The sequence below is a fragment of the Atractosteus spatula genome, chromosome 12 (genome assembly GCF_055471065.1).
Source record: "Atractosteus spatula isolate fAtrSpa1 chromosome 12, fAtrSpa1.hap1, whole genome shotgun sequence".
Lineage (NCBI taxonomy): Eukaryota > Metazoa > Chordata > Actinopteri > Semionotiformes > Lepisosteidae > Atractosteus > Atractosteus spatula.
The window spans coordinates 6,885,903-6,906,973 of record NC_142717.1 but is presented as its reverse complement, the minus strand read 5'-3'; the positions used below and the strand labels follow the sequence as shown (position 1 = coordinate 6,906,973).

The 21,071-nt window shown below is 34.5% G+C and overlaps 1 protein-coding gene across 3 annotated transcripts in view; it reads right to left on the bottom strand.

Annotated features, from left to right (window-relative positions):
* The window catches only part of csmd3b (CUB and Sushi multiple domains 3b), a 581,296-nt gene that overhangs the window by 328,993 nt on the left and 231,232 nt on the right, over positions 1 to 21,071 (bottom strand). For all 3 annotated transcript variants that reach the window (XM_088929237.1, XM_088929238.1, XM_088929240.1), the window contains exon 5: positions 11,147 to 11,354. In XM_088929237.1, the coding sequence (XP_088785363.1) occupies positions 11,147 to 11,354 (208 nt within the window). The remainder of the gene's footprint in view (positions 1 to 11,146; positions 11,355 to 21,071) is intronic.

The window sequence follows — 21,071 nt, the reverse complement described above, 5'->3', positions numbered from 1 at the left end:
ACTACTAATGTCAAACAGACACCCTTTCATTCAACATGAGTGCTTTATAAAGATGTTAAAATGATTTATGTTCTGAGCCAGTTTAATTTAGCTCTTTTATGGGTTACACAAATGGTCTTTCAACCATGATTGGCTCAGAACACATTAAACTGACAATCCACTTTTTATCACTACCTCTCAGGTAGTTCAGGTTATAAAGTACAGGAAACCTTGGCCTGCAAGCTCATGGCATGGTTTAGAACACAATCCTCTTATTGCCGATGTAAAATCCGCTGTCCTTCCTTTTTTGTCAACAGGTTGGAGGATAACAACCAGGAAATGTTGTATTTGGCTGGAGCAAAATTCGCAGAACAAATGCCAAAATATAATGCTAGCTATCTGCAAGGTAATGCGAGGTATTGTTTCTGTGGAATTTATTTTCTTTTTTAACCCACCTCCACCCACCCCAACTTTGGAGGTCTTCTTCTTTGTTTTTTTTTTCACTCTTTCATTTTTGTTCTTATTAGACAATAACAAAAAAAAACGTACATTCATAAAAAAAATATTAATTCAATACCTTCCTACGATATTCTTAACATCATGGAATTTTCTTTCTAAAAGTTTTTTTTAACACCTTGAACGGTATGGGCAGAATTATACGCCAAATGATTCCTGGGAGTAGCACTGTTTTAAATCACACATCATTATTTGTACTAAAAAAAACTAAACTTGTCAGAATTACAAAGTGCCTTTATTACAAATATATACTTTAGGTATATATGCAGGCTGCAGTAATGCAGTCTCTGTCACTCTCTTTTTTTTTTACTATGTTGGTAAAAGAAAAGAAAAAAAGAAAGCCCAATCTTAAAAATGTAGCAAAAAATCTTAAAGATGTCCACTTACAAGCTGCCTCAAAAAAGAAACGAAATTATTTTGAAACAGTATGATACGGCTGTGTTCCATGACAAAAATGTTTACAAAACAGCAATGGGAAAACTGAAAACGCCACTGAAGTCAGAATTTCAGCAAATAGAGAACTTAGTTTATAACACAGATGGAAGGAAAATGTGATTACACTCAATACAGATGTCATGTGTGTTGGCATTTTTTAAAAGTTTTTATTATTTCTTATGCCTGCACATTACATACCAATCATGGCAATGGAACGTTACTTAATTTATCTTTCCTGAATGCAAAATCCCTTCCTTGTGTGGAGATACTGTAGTAATTATTTCACTTTGTATCAGCAATCTCTGCCACTGTTGTAAACAGGAAGAAATACCATATCATTAAGAATTTAACTATTTTCTGTTAGAGAGCAAAAGATAGGTGCAGTGGTTAGCACTGCTGCCTCACAGGGCTGGGATCCTAGGTTAGGGTTAGGGTTAATCAAAAAGACAGTCAAAAGACATACAGTACTAGTAGATTCATTGCCTTCTGAGAAAATAGGGTGAATGTGGGCCCTGGGGTGAGTGTATGTGAGTTTGTGTTTGTGTGTGCCCTGCAATGGACTGGTATCTAGGCCAGGGTGTACCCTACCTTTCACCCATTGCTTGCCATGACCCTGTATTGGATAAAGCAGTTAGATAATGGATGGATGGATTTGATGTTGTCACATCGTCACAGCTAGATGGAGAGCAGCATCTAGCTAGTGTCAACATTTGCAGTTCTCGAGGTTTCAAAGCGAGTAGAAACAATTGATGGAAGACGAGGTGTTTACTAAGCTGTAGGGGTCTGAGGCACATTGATCAAAATGAATGTTCAGTTTCCGTTAGTTAATTAAGTTCTTGTTAATCATTAAGATTACAGGAACACAGAATGAAAGGCAGGTAGGCATAAATAGAAAAAAGGAAAAAGGGTAGGGACACACAGAAAGAGAGGAAAAGAAGCATGCCAGGTAAGAGGAACTTGTTTACATCAATTTAAAGACAAGATTCTAGCAAAGTATTGGGCTTTTGGAGTGACACTGTTATCTGGTGTCTAGGGAGTGGTACTATACAGTATACTTTGAGTTCAAGAGTGACTGAGATCGAATTCCAGCAGGGAATTCTAACTTGTTACACAGGCACAAACCTACCTACAGTACATAGTATTACCTATCTGTAGTGATTTGCCGTTTTGGTGTTTTACAGTGACATACAGTACCTCCCTTTAAAATGCAATTAGCCATCATGTTGCTTTTACTGCATGCCTATTTAGCAAACCATACGTATTACATTTTGAGTATGGGTTTTTATTAGCATTATTAACCATTATCTGACTTTAGAGTATTCAGTTTCCATCTTTACCAAGGATGCCAATAATTTTGGAAGTGGCAGTAATGCTCTGTTCTGTTCAAAGGAATGACTATATACAAATAAATGCATGACTACTGCCTACACTTGGTTTAAAAATATTTTATACACATGTGTGAGAATGCTGTGTCTGAGAAACTATTACAGTCACAACACCAACGACTCTTGCTAAGATAAGGTGTAAATTCAGTTCTAGCCCAGGATTTAACATGATCAAGATCTGATTGCACCTTCTACACAGGCTGAACATAAGAGCTCAGTAGGCCAGACTCCAGACTCTGACTATGGTCCATAAGTTTGACACCAATGGTTTAAAGTACAGATTTCCCATCCTTCTTCTCTTGGCTTTTGCTGTATTTGCTGGTTTCTGTTCCAGCTTGACTCTCAGTTGCTTCATTGAATGTAATCAAATGATCAAGCCTTTTGTTTTTGGCTTCTAAAAGTTTGAGGTTTTGAGTTATGTATGAATATTTATAAGTAAATTTTCAATACCTTGTAGTTGCAGAGCTGAAAACAATGAAAAACATCTACTTATTAAATCATTAGTTGAATCTCAGGTTCAAAGAAATAAGCCACAGCTCAGATGTAACCATACCCAGAAGAAACTGGAGTCACAGGGATGGGGATTACGAAACTCTCATCTAAATAGATGTATGAATTAAATCAAAGTAAGCAGCTATGGTTCAAACAACTCTCTAGGTATACATTATATAGACACTTTGCATATCAAAATCTGAGCCTTTAAAATTCATCTCCAGTATGATACAAAAATAACTCTCAAGCAAGTAAAATAAAGCAACGGTCAGCAGTTTAAATCTTCAGATGTTTGATCATCACAGCGCTTGATTTCCTCTGCTGGAAAATCAATCGGATGGGGCATTTTTTCCTTCTGAAAGTTAAACATGCAAAGCAACACCCATATTTAGTGATTCTTAGCTACTGAAGCGAGCGAGACATTGACATTACTGGGTAACAAATGGGCTCACAGTATGTGGGTTCAAGTCCCCATTGAAGACACTGGCATTGTAGTCTTGAGCAGTGTGCTTTACCCCATCTTCTCCTGTCATCCCAGCTGTATACATAATCAGAGTTTAAAGGGGTAATCCTTCTATCCAAGGAGAAGCTCTCTGGTTTTCTTGATGCTACAGAAACCAAGATATGCTCAGGTCCAATAAGTGTGGACTTTACCTATGAACTCCTGACATTTATTTCAAGGGATCTGAATCTTTAAATAGACCATCTGTTCTTATGGCAGTATTGCAAAAGCACAATATTTAATCTGTTAAGTGATCAAGTACAGACCGGCTGTAATGTCTTGGCAGCTTTGCAACACACCCCACAGTATGGCAATATGGTATCTGAACCATATCATGAAGAAAGTATTTGCTTAGAGCAAAGAACTGATGCCTGGGTTACGATGAAAGACAGGTATTTTTCTGAGCTAAGAATAGTATTTCTCTGAATTACTTAACTGTCTGTAATATTTGCCTAACTAGCAAAAGGTAACTTTTTTTCCCCCAGATCTCTACACATTTTCAGCAATCTAAAATAAAGTAGGTCTATGATCTTATAGTACATAAATAGGTTAGGAGATCCCCCACCTGAGAGACTCTGCCTCCATTAAGACATTATGTGGTTTAATCAAAAAATGTAATACAATTAGTGTACAGAACTGCATTTATTTTCATTTTAAAGCATTTGTGTCTAAATGTCATAATTTTTACATTATTAGTGTGTAATTGCTTGCTCTCAGCAAATGAAAAACAGATTGATAAGGATTCCGGTGTACTGTTAGTTAACAGACTTAAAACAGAAATGTAAGATTAAAGGCTGAGGTATTTGTTGTACCCCTCATATATAAACATTTGAAAGGGAAAGATAGATCTATAAAGATAGCAGTTTACTTCCAGATTCTGCTATTACTATGCATTCTAAATACAATTAACTATTCCTGAATATTCAGTGCATTAGAAATTGCTAATGTAGGATGAAATGGTAAAAATGTATTTTTTGTATCCCTTCAATTGTGCTGAGCAAACTCATTTGTGAATTATCTGATGTAGTTCATTTCATAAAAGAAGAATTGATTCTCTACATATTTGGGGAAAGTGAATTGCACCAGTTTGAAATGCATCTCTGAATAAAGTTATTAAAATCATATCTACAGAGGATTTTAAGCAATTTAATTTAATACTATATATTTATATATTCCTTTGGTGGGAGCCTGGTCAGTACTTGGAAAATTAGGCATTGAAATCAAGCTTTAAAATCAAGCAAAAATAAGCATCCAAAAGCTGGATGAGGACATCACATTCCTTTCTGAATGAGCAATCCCAAAACATGCCTGAGGGCACTTATCATTGGTAAGCTACATGTTATATTGGTTTACACAATTATACAGAGAAATACTGTATGTAAAGCGAAAAGGGAAACCTCACATCACAATTAAATTGAAAAGAAAGATGAAAAAGGAAAGAAGGTACTGGAATAACGTTTGTAAATACAAAACATAGAAGACCTCCAAGTTGAAACATACATAGACCTTTATAATGCAATTTAGCTAGACCATTCCAAATGTACAGTATACAACAATATAAGACATAAGAATCCAATAATTATTTTTTGAATATCTGTTATTATAATATAATATGTTTTGGCTCAACCTGCTTAGAGGTAGCATCCTGCCCATAGGACTAGGTAGCTTAGCCCCCTATATTCAGAGAGAGGAGTTAACCAAGGAGTAACTGCAAAGATTAAGATGGGGTAGAGGAGGGATGAATGCAACAACAATGCAAGAAGACCCATGTGCAAGTATATAAATAGCAAAAGTTGGTAATGATTGTGATTTAAAACAGCTGGGGTCTCAGTACAGTGTAAATTTATTACAAATTAATACAACCAGATAAGATTAAAAGGGACTGCAGTCTCTGTCTTGCCTCACCCCACACAATAGATTTTTTATTAAAGACAGATTTTAGATGCATTCAGATCCAGCAGGAAAAGAACCCATTACTGGCAGAAAATATCCCATTCTGAAGTCTAAGTCATTTTATTAATGATCCTTTAATTATCACCTGAACACTAGGCCACTAGCTTCTCTACATAGAATTTTCTATAGTAGAAACCATTTGCTCTAATTTATGGTGGGAGTCAAACCGGTAACTTATAAAAAATAAAGAAGCTATCTAATCCATTCAAATCTGTTTTGATTTTATTAAGAATTTGCAGGTCTCATACTGTAGCACTTTTCAGAACCTGGGGTTTGTAACCCAGACTCTGCCTAAGTACACAGCTCTACCTAACCCTTTCTACATACAGTACTCTGAACATATGTTTATACTGTACTGTATATTTCCTAACTTTTTCTACTCTGTAACAAGCTTCTTTAGTTGTCATGTGTAATTGCAGTGGGTTTTACACTAGTTATGTTGAAATTATCTTCCAACTACAGTTTTATTGGATGAAACATAACTGTCATTAAGTATGAAATAAAGTAATAAGTGGTAAATAAAATTTAAGAATCAAGTGGAATAGTCTATATGCAAATGTACTTCTTAGTAGAACAATGACTTGAGACTGCATAAGATGAAGCTAATGTTAAGTAATTGTAATGCTATTAGATTGTTTAATGCTGTAGATTAGATGAACATTTTAACATAGACCCAAGAGTGAAGGCTGAGAGAATCTTGAATATCTGACTTTGGAGTATTCAGTTTAGTGAACACTGTTATTTGAAGTTGACCTCATGAATATCATGCCTAAGACATCATAATCTGTGAACAATAGATAAAAGAACATGAAATCAGTGTTTGTGAATGGCCTCCACATTTCAATTAGGTGGAACATCCAGGGTTACTGACCAAAGAAAAGTATATCACAGGCACAAACTACACCTAGAAACACATTGAGTGATCACAAATCCATCCTGCAAAGAGTATGAACCTATTAAAAAGTTACAGGGAACTGCCTTCAACAACTTACCTAAATAGTCAAATAAAGGGATTTTCTTTAAAACCTGTTAATCAATCTTTGAATAACAAGCCGTTCAGTGTACAATAAAATCTTATGACCTGAACAGTGCTACAAAACTATGAGCATAAATGAAATGCCATATGTTTTCTTACATTATTTTTTCAATTGACATCACGTTTTCATATTGCTTTGAAGTGAGCAGTTACTAAGAGATAAAAAGATAGTTACCATTGTAACTGGTTCTTTTTTCCAAAAGGAAATGCAATTAACATAAGGTGCAAGAAAGATTCTAATATAACTACAATTGTAGACACAATGGCTAGCACCTTGCATAAAAAAAATATTGGCAATGCATTAGTTTATTTTGTGAAATACAGTACTGCACGTCAAGGAGAAGAATGTTTTCTTGCAATTGTTCCCAACTAGCAGGGTCTGCTTTTTGTTTCCTCTATATTAAAAACTACTGTATATCCTCACTTATTACTGTTAGTTTGTTGTATCTGTGTTTCATTTTCCTAAAAATCTAGTGTATGAACAAACTTTCTTATTTGTAAAGGCATGTTCCGATCACAATGTATTTTAAAATGGCATTATGGTATTACAACTAGATAAAACACATCAAAATACTAAAAAGTATAACATTTTACCAGTACAAAAATGCTTTTCTTTAAAATTTTAAAGACAAATTTATTTGTGCTCACAAGTTAAAGTTTAGACACATTTTTCTTAGCATTCCCCTGAGAAAAAGTGTACTCATCTTATTTATTATATCTTTAGTGTGTCAAAAAGAAAAATGCTTTGTTGGTTCTGAAATGTAATGATGAATGTGCAGAAAGTATTTAATGCCTGCAATGACTTCTCTTGTGTGCAGAAGCTGAGAATGTAAGGAAAATACACATTTGTGTTTAATTATTGAAGCTGAAGTTGCCTAAATGTAATGGAATTACTGTACATACACAAGAAAAAAAGAACTATGAAAACTAATTAAACTTGAACTTGCTGCTTAAAGTCAGTTTTGAATAGTGTATATATTTGTTTACTTCTCTACTCATACAGTATTACAACTTCACAGCCCATTACCTAACTTATATTGTATATCTCTGGAATTGTTCTATCACTGTTATGCTCAAGCAGGGCCTCATTAAAAATAGCAATTTTAGCAACCTTCTATCAAGCTCATCATATTCCATATCCAAAAGCAATAATATGCTAATAGCTTCTAATGGAGCCACTCAATTAGATGATCACAAACTGTATAATTTCTCAGCATAAAGCAAAACCATGATATAACACATACAATGTAATTTTTCGAATTGCAAACTAGAAATAATGGTAGTATATATCCACTGTATAAAACAGTACAAACAGTACAAGAAAAGCACAAAAAAAAGAGCAGACAGTGGGAGGTCATTTGATTCTATTTATATTGGTTATCAGAACGTCTTCCAGCTATTTCTAAAGGGATGCCAGAGTAACTTAAATAAAACTTAAGTTGCAAAAAATGCAACAATTAAAACAATAGAAATTATCTATAAAACTAACACTGCTTTCTCTTAGAATGCATGAAGTCTAACAGTCACAGTGAGGAAACAGAAATTGAATTATATATTTTAAGGAAGATAAAGAAGAATACTATACATGATCATGTCCCAATGCTTTTCATCCAAGGAGATTAAAAGAAGTCTGGAACAGATTTTTAAGTTCCTAGAACAAGTCACAATGTAACTGCAATTGTATTGAAGGAAATGCATTTGGGTACAAGAAAATAATTTAAGTCCCAATTACAAGCATCAATCGCACATTGTTAGAAACAATCTATTTACTTTTTTATGTTCCTTGCTCTTTAACATTGTGTGCCAAAGGTAACTAATTATATTTATTTGCCTGTGGCATCCAGCCAAAATCTGGAGTGATCAGCTGTGTAAAAAAACTCAGAAACCGGACCTTACAGTTGCTGGCAGGTCTAGTTGAAACAAAAAAAGACATTTAATGGTTTCTGTAGATGCATCCTTCAGAGAAGCTTTCTGTCCAAGGTCAACTTGTTATAGTTGGAGCAGCCAGCAAGGAAGGAAGAATTTTAAACAACAAAAATTAATGCAATTTCAAGATATACTTTACGATAAGTGCATCTTGATGAATTACAGATATGAACTGGATTTAATAGGGATCAGCAGGGATTCCATTATGACAGGAACTGGCTTCAAATGAATTCAAAAAGAAATTACATTGTACCTAATTAAATTCTGAAATTCATCTTAATTCCCATAGACATATATATATACACTATTAATTATGGGAATGAATAATAATTAGCACTTGCTATTTTACAACACTGAGGGGGGGCACAGGCACGTAAAATTATTTCTGATTCTGTTTTTGTGTTGAGATAATATATACAATATTTAATATTTATTAAAAAATAATGTACTGAAAAAAGGAGGCAGTGCAAAAACATTTTTTTTTTCCCCAGAAGGGTCATAGGGTCTTGCAAGATTCGACAGCAGTTACATTTTGAAGGAACAAAAAAAAAAACTACTAATCAAATGACAGGGTCCGCAAAAGTATAATTGATACATTAACATAACACTTTTTATTCAGTATATAAGTTGACAGTCCAATCTGAATATTCCTGTTTTGAGTGAAATGAAAGTAAAGCAGTGTATAGCCTGCTTTGCATCCTTTTTTTGCTTGAACTGGCTCTGGCTCCCTTGCAACCCTGAATTGGATGCAGTGATTAGGAAATAAGATAAGATCACTTTATTAGCCACATACAATTTCTTGCATTAGGAATTTGTCTTTTCGCATACCCCAGCTTGCTCTCCATGAGACACACAGGCACACAGACAGGGAAAGAGAAGCTTGGGGTCAGAACGCAGGGTCAGCCATTAATACTATGCCCCTGGAGCAGCTGGGGTTAAGGGCCTTGCTCAAGGGCCCAATGGAGTAGGATTCCTCTGCTGGTCACGGGATTTGAACCGACAACCTTTCAGCCACAGATCCTTAGCCACAGAGCCACCGCTCTGTCCCAATCAATCAATGGATGGATGGATTGATTTGAGAAATTTCTATGTTATGAACAATGGGAAACTCTTTTCTTTTGCTATTTTTATTATTCACTATTTTCATTTTTTCTCATCATATTCATATTCCTCAGTACTCAGGGAGATTTTTTTTATATTGTTGATCAGGGATTACTGCACAACAGTGAGTCAGTCATCTTGCAGTTTACTGCTCTAAAAAAACACATTTCAGGGGAATAATGATAGAGGAGTAAAATTAAAATAAAAATCAAGGTAAGAGGGAAATTAATAAGAAGAAAACTGACTCAATTTAAACCAGTTCCTTAAGAGTGGAAAGGGTATATAACAAAATGTAATGAAGTAAACCAGACATATTCCCCAAGGCTGTGCCTTTTCTACAGAAAGGTTTTCATGCTATACTGGAACAATATAGACACAACACACACTTTCAATGGTATTTATTGAATACACATTAATAATCAACTAATATAATGGAATTTGATTTTATAAGATATTGAGATATTCCTTTTTTTGTAATCTTACTACCTACTGTGTAAGATACGTACATTAAAAACTCAAATCAAGCTTAAATTACTTGATTACAACAGTGTGGTATCATTGAGGAGCGTGCCAAACAGGTCTGAAAGGATGTAATATTGGATAGTAATTGTATTTCTTTCCAGATGAAGACATACAACTGCAAGGTGGTTTCTTAATTGTTTCCTGGAATTAAATGTTAAGAGATTGACTTACAAGTTTTTGTTCGTAATCAGTTGAGTTGAGAAATCTATTTTGTTTCTGAGTTTTATTTAACTTTTGCTGCAAGCTGAGCTTTGGGTGAGGGGTTTAGCTCAGCTCAACCAAAGAGGGGTTGATTGGAAAGGAAAAGAGTTTAAGATTGATTAATATTTAACAGCAAACTTGATTAACGCAGAGTTTAACCAGCGATAGTTGTGATATCAATGGGGAATGTATCATAGACCTTGTTAATTAGTGATATAGCATTAACTTTTAAGGAAGCCATTGCAGTATATTTTTCATTTCTATTGACAGATGAATTTTGGAAAGTTGTGTATGGTTCATTAAAGACTTAAAGGTCAAATCAAACAATTTGCATTTTACATGCCAGAAAATATGTGTTGATTGCCCACTGGTGGGATCTCAATTTGCTATATATTGAAGTGATTTCATGCAGAGCCAGCTGAATCAAAGCAGACCCAAAGGACACCATGCACAAAGAACACACGTCCATCTGTGAGAAAAGATAATTCCTAATGCAAGAAATTGTAAAGGGTTAATAAAGTGATGTTACTATTATTATTATTATTATTATTATATTTGAATACAATGCTATTACACCATCACACCACTGTTGAAACCATCAGATGTGGGGTAGGATGGTAATGACATGACTGACAAGCATCTTAGTGACTTGGTCAGAAGGAACACAAAAGAAGGCCAGTGGAGTTGTGGGAAATAACGTTCACTTGAACAGCACAAGTGGAACCTAGTATCCATTATTAATGTTAACATGCATCTTAGGTTTGCAAGCTATCAGGCAGTAACAACTGCTGCCTACATATTACAAATCACTGGGATAGGGTAATACATATACTGTAGGATATAATGTATAGAAAATAAATCACACAACACCTGCAGAGCTCAGTCAATAGAGCACTACTGCTTGACTAGTGGTGTGCCACTGTTTGGAGAGATCCCAGTGACTGTTAGCTAAGGATATAGCCCAGATTTTACACAGTACTCTCTGTAGAGTATGGCTCAGCCTGCACTCACAACATGTAATTTAGTAACCAGTCATTTTTCTTCTATAAAACACATACATAATATTAAGATTAAATAATGCATTAGATATCAACTCACCATATGGTTGGTGGCTCAGACCCTTCTACTTCCAAGTAGTCATACTTCTCCTCCATCTGGAAGTCTGTAAAAATGATGGAGATGGTGTCTCCGGGATCAGCAAGTATGGTCCATGTACAGTCCGCACTATTGTAATATTCATTCGGGAAATTGGGGCTTGAAATGATCCCACTTGAACCTCTGAGAGTACCACCACATGTGTCCTCAGCTGTCAAACACAGAAAAACTTCTGTTAGGTATCTTTCTTAACTACTTGACAAAATAAATGAGAACTTGAAAAAATAGCAGCTGATATACTGTATGTTGGGATTTTTTTTTAAAGATTTGGCACAATTATATGATTAATCATAGTTTATTCCATACAGTTGTAATATTAAATATTTAATGAAGGTAAATCAATAAAATATACTTAAATGTTAATTTATTATTAAAAATTTTAATGTAGGAATTTTTAAATGCTACAGATTTAACTGTAGTATAGGTTGCTCTTTTCTATTACAGAAACATAAATTGATATAAAACTTTATTCTGTTTCAAGGCTACACCAATCCTTTCATCACAATGTGAAAAGGCAGTAGTTATTAGATGAGCCTCCACAGTTGCAGTACTTTCATCTCTGTCTTCATTTTTAATCTGCTATACCAATATATTTTTTTAACACCCACATTCCAGCTGCATTTCCCAACTGATTGGAGATATGCTATTCCCTATTCTTTCAAGATCTCCAATTTAATTTGGAAAAACAATTTTTGTTAACAGTCTTAGAATATTTTGATACATCAGAATATAATACAGATAAAGACACATGGACTGGTGCGTAAGCATTCTATGGGTAATTTTGATATACATGTACTGTACCTATCTAGATTTATCTAAAGATAGATCTAGATATTATATATGCATTTTCTTTACACATATATAAACAGCGTGTACATGTATACAACGTATGCTCACACATACGGGCATCCACATTACTAACATCAAAAGGTATCTGTGGATTGAATGTATGTATCAAGAATAATAATTGATAACATTACTTCATTTAAGCATAAAACACATTCGCTCTTTGTATAAAGTATGCACTGCAGTGACCTTTCATAGATGTTTTCCAACTACTGTAAAGAAAGGAAAATCTCAAATCTTATGGGATTATTCTACTTCAGATTTTCTATGTTTTGTTAGTGAACCATTCCTTGACAAACTGATTAATATATTGAATAACCTAGTTCTATGTATCATATTATTCAAGCTCCAAGCCTCAGTACTTCATATACTGTAAATGCATATATGTTTTTCAATTCCACAATTCCAGAAACACATTTCCATACTGTGTCATTTAATTTGTATCATGTCATTTTGTGTTAAGCACATAAAATCAACATGGGCTCAAAACATAAGCTGACATTAATTATTTCTACTTCACTGCAAAACACATATCCATAGAATTAATCTGGTCTGCAAGGGCAACAACTTCAAGTCAGTGGAATCCAAAACCATGCACTGTTGAAGTGCAATGAAGGCAGGATTCTACCTCAAATCCAATTGCATGCGATATGAATTTTGAATTTATTGATTTACAAGTGAACAAGTGACATAGGTTATACTGAGATGAAAATAAAACTGCCTCTGAGCACCCTGAATTATATTAACATAAAATGTAAACTTATGTAGAGTATGGATGACTTTTTATAACCTCCTAGTACTCTAGGTAATAGTTGTACTGTAGGTTCTAGAACAGGGTACATAACTCCCTATTTCTTCAAAACCTTGAGTTTCAATTAACACTTGATTAAAGACCTGAAAAAACAGTTAATAGGTAAAGTCCAAATCAAAGACTTACAATTTAAAGAAAGCAGACATTAAAATAATAAGAGTTTAAGAGAAAAAAAATAATGTGATCATGATTGATATACAATCAAGTAGAGAATGGATGCCAGCATTTAAATACTGTAAGTATTACTTGATGTACAGAACATATTCACACTTAAATCAAGGAAATATATACATATTTTAATATAGTGACCCAAATGGTTTGGTTACTGCATTAACAAGATGGAGAAAGTCTTGAAAGTATGTTAGACAGAAACCATATTGAAATGAAAGCTATATTTTCTTTGTAGGCAATACAACTAGAAAAGAGCAAGGATGAAACAAAAAATATGTTAATGTCACATTAATATTAGTTGAAACTTCTAGATCATGAAAGGGAAATGGCAAATTTATTAAATGGGTATTTCACTTGGCCATTTCAACAAGGAAAAGCATTGCAACATGCAAGTGGAAAACAAAGATATTTTTTACATTGTACTATCACTAGCATTGGGCAAATCTGTTGTATTAATAGAATGATATGATATGTGATACTTTAATTAAAATTGTACAATGCAATAAGACCTAAATTAGGATATTGTGAGAACTTTGTTTTACAAATGGATGGCTGTTCGGGTATCAGTCAAAGAAGAGGGGCCATATACATTCCTGGATGTAGAGGAAAGTCCTACACTAGTAGGTTTAACAAATGGAATTATTATCAACTCTTGTTGTTGAGAGAAGGCTCTGAGGAAATCAAGTTTTAAAAATCTGCAAAGGTCCTGAAAAGGTCAACTCAAAGGGCTCTTCCAAATTTAACACTGAAATATAAACCAGAAGACACAAGTAGTAACTACAGGGATTGTATATTCAAACTAAGAAAACAAGTCCTTTTTTACAGTGCTGACAGAACGTAGAACAAGCAACCCCAACATGTTGTTGAAGCTGATACCTTGTCTCTTTGTAAAAGCTGGATGACACCTTGTTATTTGTAAGCTTATTTTGTAAAAAAAAAAGTTTATTTGATTTTCATGACAGAAAGGACTCCGACCTGCATTACACGTAAAGCCTAATAGAGGGCAGTACTTAGCAGTACAAATAGTAAGTCCAGTTTTTACAGCAACATACTAAAATTTTTGATTAATCAATCATTTAATGAATTTTCTATATGAAAATGTTTGTCTGATGAGAACAAAACTACAATTAAAACACCTAATGGTAACCTAAAATGATAGCTTAATCACTAAAACCATAGGCATGAAAGCTTTTTTCTGTATTTTCTACCTAAAAGAAAAAATTGTACTCTTACACGACTAAGAATGCTAAGAATGTTTTATCAGTTTCACTTAACTACTTATCAACTTGATGTGCCAAAATAGGAATCTAGGCTTATTTAATTTCAAACATTCAACTATTTTTAATAAACTGATTCTGTAATCAGTTTCAGATTTCTTCTCACTGCCTTATTGTACATACTGTAGGTTTAGAATAACATTCAAAGCCATCCTTCAAGTTCTTTTACTTAGCCAGATCCATCTCTATATCAACCTAAATATATCAGAAAGTATTTTATGCATGCTTTCCACTGGACAAAGAACAGATAAATTACCAAAAAAGAAAGTAGGGGTCAACAAATAGCATAATTGCGCACTAAATTGGAAGGAATGAATAAAAGTATTCTGGAGCATTTTCACTGTTAAAAATGTTATTTACAGTATGAGACCAAGGTCCCTTTTGTATTAAAAAGTATTGTCCTCACACAATTATAATGCTCTAGGCAAGTACAACATAGCCGATAGCATTATAATCAATGATAAATGATCATGAAAAAGACATCAGTACTTCATTTTGATTGTAAAATAAACAACCTGAGATTACATACCCTTTGTCCATACTGAGAGTAACAGAGCTATTTAATTATATTTAGATTTCACAAACTGATAAGCGTTAACTGCATTATGTTCTGGTGAAATGCTTTAATTATATTTTCAAAATCTAAAGAACCATTTTCCTTGTGTCTTTGCATACAGCATATGATGTATTGTTATACTGTAACAAAGGTCCTTTTGTTTCACAAAGTCAGTGTTTGAAGTAAACAGGTACAGTACAACATACAAATAAATAATCATAACATACAGTATAGAAATCATTAGGTGTACTGTCAGTGCACAGAGTGTTCTATACTTTCTTTCAGGTGAAGCAAAAACTATCACATTAGAAATGTTTCTGACATTTCAAGAGATCCATACATACAGTATCTTTGGTTACCCTTTGCAGATGGCTCATGCCAAATTTCTGAAAAATACTGTGAAACACAATACTGTACATGCTATATACTGTATATCTGTAAAGGCGCTGTAATGGTAAGTTATATCTCCTTTTTTTGTTTGATGGGCAAAAAAGAAAAAAAACACTTTTTTGTCAGTTACATGGACTGTTAAAAAATTGCCAATTGAAACTGATTTCTTCAGGTTGGTCTCACAATAAACTTGTACAAAAGATACTTCAAGTATAAATATTTTGTCTTATTCTCTTTTTTTTCTGCATAACTATCTTCCCAAGGCTAATGCCAACACCTCAGCACCTGCTAGAGGCAATCATCCACAATATACAGTATAATAGATGTGACTTTACTTTTCTCAGCATGCTGTTTTTTGTGTAATCAAAATGGTGGACAAAAAAAAAAGCTACTACACTTTTTTCAACATGGCCTGCAGGAAAAGAAAAGAAATGTAGCATGAGTTGTTTTATATGGAGATTATGCAGTATATTTACTGTATAAGTGTCACGATAGTCTTCCCTCCTCTAGAGGGTGCTCCTACCCTTCTGTATTCCCTTTAGTTTAAGGTTCTACACCTGTGTCTTGTTACCGTTTTTACTATTTAAGCCTGGCGTCTCCGCTATTCTGGGCTCAGTATTGGAAGATGGGTTGAAAGACCCGCCTATTCACCGGGCTCAGGAGAAGCCCGAGGGCAAGACCTTTTCCCCAGGTGTCCTGTGCATCTGATTCCGGGGCTCATAATGGTTTTACCTTCCATGTTCATGGATCCATTTTCCTTGTGTTCGTTTGGATGATATCCCAGTACCTGGACCTTGGACTGATCCCTGATTCCCCTTTCTGGACTTCCCTCTGGACTAGATCGCTATGCCCCCCAAGCACTGGATCACTGCCATCCCGTTTGTCCTCCCATCCATTCCTTGCCATGTCTTCCCTATTGTCCCTCTCCAGCCACTTCTGGATTATACCGTCCGCATAGGGTCTTTACTACACATTTCATGGGAGTCAGGACCGGCTTTCGTGTCAATAAGGTAACATACAGTGCCTTGCAAAACTATTCAGATCCTTGCTTTTTTATGCTTTCAAGCTTGTTGTTATGATACTCTGAAGTAACAATTAACATTTTCTATACAAACAACATACACACATTCAAGGGTAAAATGGAGAGAACAAAGGACAAGCAAACTAAAACCTTTTAAAGAACTAAAACCTATTCCAGTCTACAAAAGATTCTAAAAACTGGGCTGAAAATTCACCTTTCAGCAGGATGGCGATCTAAAACTGCACTGGAGTGGCATAAGAATAAAACATCCTGAATTCAATCCTATTGAGAAACTGTAGAAAGACTTGACAACTGCTGTGCATACGCAATTCCCCAAACAACTTGAGAGGGGTTGAGCAAATCTGTCAAGAAGAATGGGCAGAATTTGTACCAAGCTATATGATGAGTCTAAGTAAGTTTGGCTATACTGTAGTCGCTGCCAAAAGAAGTTCCACCAAATATTGATTCCACAGGTCTGACTTTCTAAGCAATCAATACAGTGTATTTCCATGTTTGTCTTTAGTTTTTGCTGACATTTAATGTAAAGTTACTTACAGTATCTTACCCTTTAAAGTATTCAGTTTGAACATTCAGGTTTTGAATAAAATATGAAGTCTACAAAAAAAAACTTTTTGCATTTTCTCAATGCATGGTCTAAATGCTTCAGTAATGTACTGTATACAATACATTTTATAACCAGAGAAATAAATTAACGAAAACTACATCAACTTCAGTTGGAATGTAATACTGTTCTAGGAAATGAATGGTCTAAAAGGTACTAAAATGTAAAAAATAAGGTAATAAGAAAAAAATAGTTTTCAACAAATTTTTACTGTTATGAGAATGGCTATGCAAGCAGGTTATAGGGATTACTCTTGTCAAAGTTTTAAAAACCTGCCTAAAAATAATTAAACAATGATAATGATACTGGTTAAACGGTTTATGTTTTCAGAGTTATGCTCTGAAAGAAATAAATGACTTCCCATAAGAATTAAACTTTTTTACCCCAAGCATAATATCAAGTCTACTATGTATTGGAGTAAATTCCTTTTAAATAAACCTGAAACATGAGACCAACCAGTCTCATCTTCTCTGCTGTCTTGATGATAACAGAATAAGAATAATGCACTGTTTACAATAATATCGACTCAAAAACACCTAGATTTTATTGAAGGGGAAATGTGAATTCTTGATTACACCCACATAAAGCATCAGTGAGATCATCTGAGCTTGTTTAACTTAATAAATAGAAAATATATCATGATGCTAAGCAAATACATAACACTTCTTCCTTAGCTTTGTGCACAGATAATGCCCTTTATTTTGTGGAACAAAAAAATAAAAAAATGAAAGGCAGTTAATAGAACACACACAATACAAAGTGCACCTCAAACGTAATACAAATCCACATGCAGGACCAACAATCTCATTGTGAAGTAGTGACCAAAGCCATCATTTTGGCTCAAAACCTTGGCCCTGAGGTGTGTCCTTGAGTCAAGATGGCTGCATGTTAATCAGAAAATCTATGAAAAAGTTATAGCTGGTTTGAATGAGTAATTGCCACTTAGAGGGAGTGAAATCCCATGTGAGGGTAAGAAGCTGTTGGGATAGGCTCTGTGTGGAACTGCTCACTTCTCTGGGCTAATTAAGTGGCTTATAAGACTAAGTGGAACATATTTGGAATGAAAAGTCTGCATTTAGCTGTAGCTTAGAAGTAGGGAAAGTGAGTAAGACTCTAGAGGGGAGTTTTCAGTAGATTAGATATGATCTGGGCTGATTAACAGGCCAGCGACACTAAGAGGCATCTTAGGCGCTGGACAAGTAGACTTTTGAGGATCATGCTTGGCCAAATGAACTTGGGCTGACTGGAGGTGTTAGTACCTAGAGAAATGAGGTACCACCTGACAAGATAGCAGCATAGAGAGAGGAGTGTAGTTGAGTCTTAAGTACTCAGCAGAGAGACAGGTAGTCTTACAGAGTGTGAGATGAGAGAGAGGAAATGGAAAACCGGCTGCTAGTGTCAGGTACACAACTGTTGGTTGTACAGATGTGTCCCTGACCAAACAGGATTGGCCAGGAAAGGTAGCAATAGGAAAAGTTACTGGTTGCTTGTGAAGATCAGGTGGTTGGTGAAGAATAAAAGCAATTGATTGAGTTAAAGTGATTACTGTACTGAAGGGCACCACACAGTCTAAATTAATACTCTAGTATCTGGTTAAGAATAAGGAATTGAAGATTGCATTTGGGCGACACAGAAATCAGGTTGTATGCTAAAGTGATTGTACTGAATACTGTGACACTGTGTTAGTTTGACTAAATATCCCTCTGCCTGTTTGTGTTAAAGTGCATAGTGATTCATGAAGATTAAAATTTAGGAAACACGTAGTTGAGTACAACAGTGCATGGGGATCCATGAAGACAAAGAGTGAAGAGTCAGAGCAAAGGTGTAGTGACTCTAGGAACTTGAGTGAGTAAGATCAAGTAATGAGCAACTTTTTAGGAAGACGACTAAGCAATCTTGAGTGAGAGAGTGAGGAAGAGCTAGGGTCTTACTGGGGAATCTAAAAACAAGGACAGAACACTTAAAATACAAAACAAACTAAGGTGATATGCTGGCAGTGCTGGAACGAGGGTGTTGTGTTAATAACACACTTTATATTTTGCTGTCAGCTAACCTCAAACCAATACCTTACCCTTATTCACCCAATACAGATGGTCAAGTCACAAACACTTCCATTGTTTTGTGCTGAATGCTTGCAAACGTTATTTACACATTTATTGCACTGCAGTTGTCCACAAATTATTTTGCACTATATTACTGTAATAAAAATTGGGATTTTAATATATTTGACGTATTCTTCTATTATTAAGCCTTTCTAGGTATTACCAGAATGTATAAATAATTAATTGCACAAATAATTATTTGTAAAACACAATATGATTTTTAAACAATCGTTATACGTGGTTGCAACAGTTCAATGCACAGCATTGTTGAGGTGTGTTCAGAAATATTAAGATCACCATTATAAAAGATTTCAAATGATCCAAATCATGTAACATGATTTTCATCTGATCCTTTGGAGCAGCAGTCTGAAAATATTCACAATATTTCCATTAAAATCCTTCACATTTCAATGTGTAATATAATTCTGCATTTCTCAGACCTTTACACACACATATACACAACTGTATGCCAGACAAAAAAATCTGCAGTAAGAAGCATACTATTTTCATTTCACAAGAAAAAAGAGCTAAAGAGCTGAGAGCTGCTGTAGAATAATAAGTTCATTTCTATACCCCACATTCTAAATCATGTGATGTAGTGCTTTCAAAATACAGTTTCTTACATATTTTAATGATGGAATAGGATATAATACTTTTCACATTATATTTGATTGATGGAGTTGAAGCCCAGGTCAAGAAAAGCCTGAATGACAATGCTTACAGGTGAAGCCCTGTCACAGCTGTCAATTAAGGTGTAGAATACCTAGAGGACAAGGTGGAATGCCACAGACATGGTGAACCCAAGATAATCTAAATGAAATGTCAGATTATTATTACATTTTAGTACCAGCACGAAAATGTTAGCTGAAATTCCCCTTCAATATAACATTATTAAAAAAGTGACCAAATCAACACAAAAATTCCAAGTAAATGATATTTTTCATCATTTCTCAATGTCCTATCAATGAAAATAAAATGCTTTACAAGGATCTGGGGTTTAAGCAGAAGAAAGCACCATAAGTAATTCCTGCTGTAGCTTTTTGTAGCCAATATTTATACTTAAACAGCACACTTTATGATTTGTCATATTCAGCTAAATCATAATGAATACCAAGAAAAGAAAGGCATACAGTACTGTATATCTTATAACATATATCTTATGTTAGGGAACACCAAACTAAAGGAAAATAACAAAAGCCTGCTGCTTTCTGTTGTCAGAAAATTTGATGACAGCATGGTGATTGATTTCTAGCCAACTATTATTGTCTTTTTTATGATGATCCAGAACATTGAACCTTATCTTATTTTTATATGTATAAAAGGCCTTTGCCACTCCACCTACTACAGCAAGGTACAATGTCAGTTTTGGCTATGACAGTTTCCTTTAAGAGCTGTATAAGAAGTGGAACACAATCCTGAACTGAAAATAATTATTTTATCTAATGACTCTCTTAAGGAAGACTACCTTTCCTGCAGTGTATGTTGGTAGAAAGAAACTAATTTCATCCATCCATTTTCTACCTGTTTTATCTGATACAGGGTCGTTGAGGAGCCGGAGCTAATCAGGCAACAGGTGCAATGCACGATACAGTATACCCTGGATGGGATACCAGTTCATCACAGGGCTTATTTCACATATCAAGAAATACAAAATTTCTACCCAAGCCTGTTAATGGAGTCATTTATAGAATATATTTGCTTACAGTATGAAGCAACATTAAATTAGCACATGATTACAAAATGTAAAGCACAGATTAGACTGAAATTGTTAACCATGCACCATTTGAAAATACCAAGCGTAAATTATCGTGGCTTTCTTTGTGCTGCATGCTTTTAATATCTACCTAAAGAAACAGTGAAAGTAAAAGTGTTTAATGTGAATTATACTTTAGGAGTTTAACCTGCATTTAACTTGTTTTTAACCTGCATTCTAAATGCGCACATACTGTACAACTGTGTAGTGCAACCGTTGCTTTCTTGTGTTATAATTTTTTTTTCTGATGTTTTTTGGAGCCAAGGCTATGTTCGCACTATAAACGAATAGTATTTCTGCTTTGCCATATGATCTATCT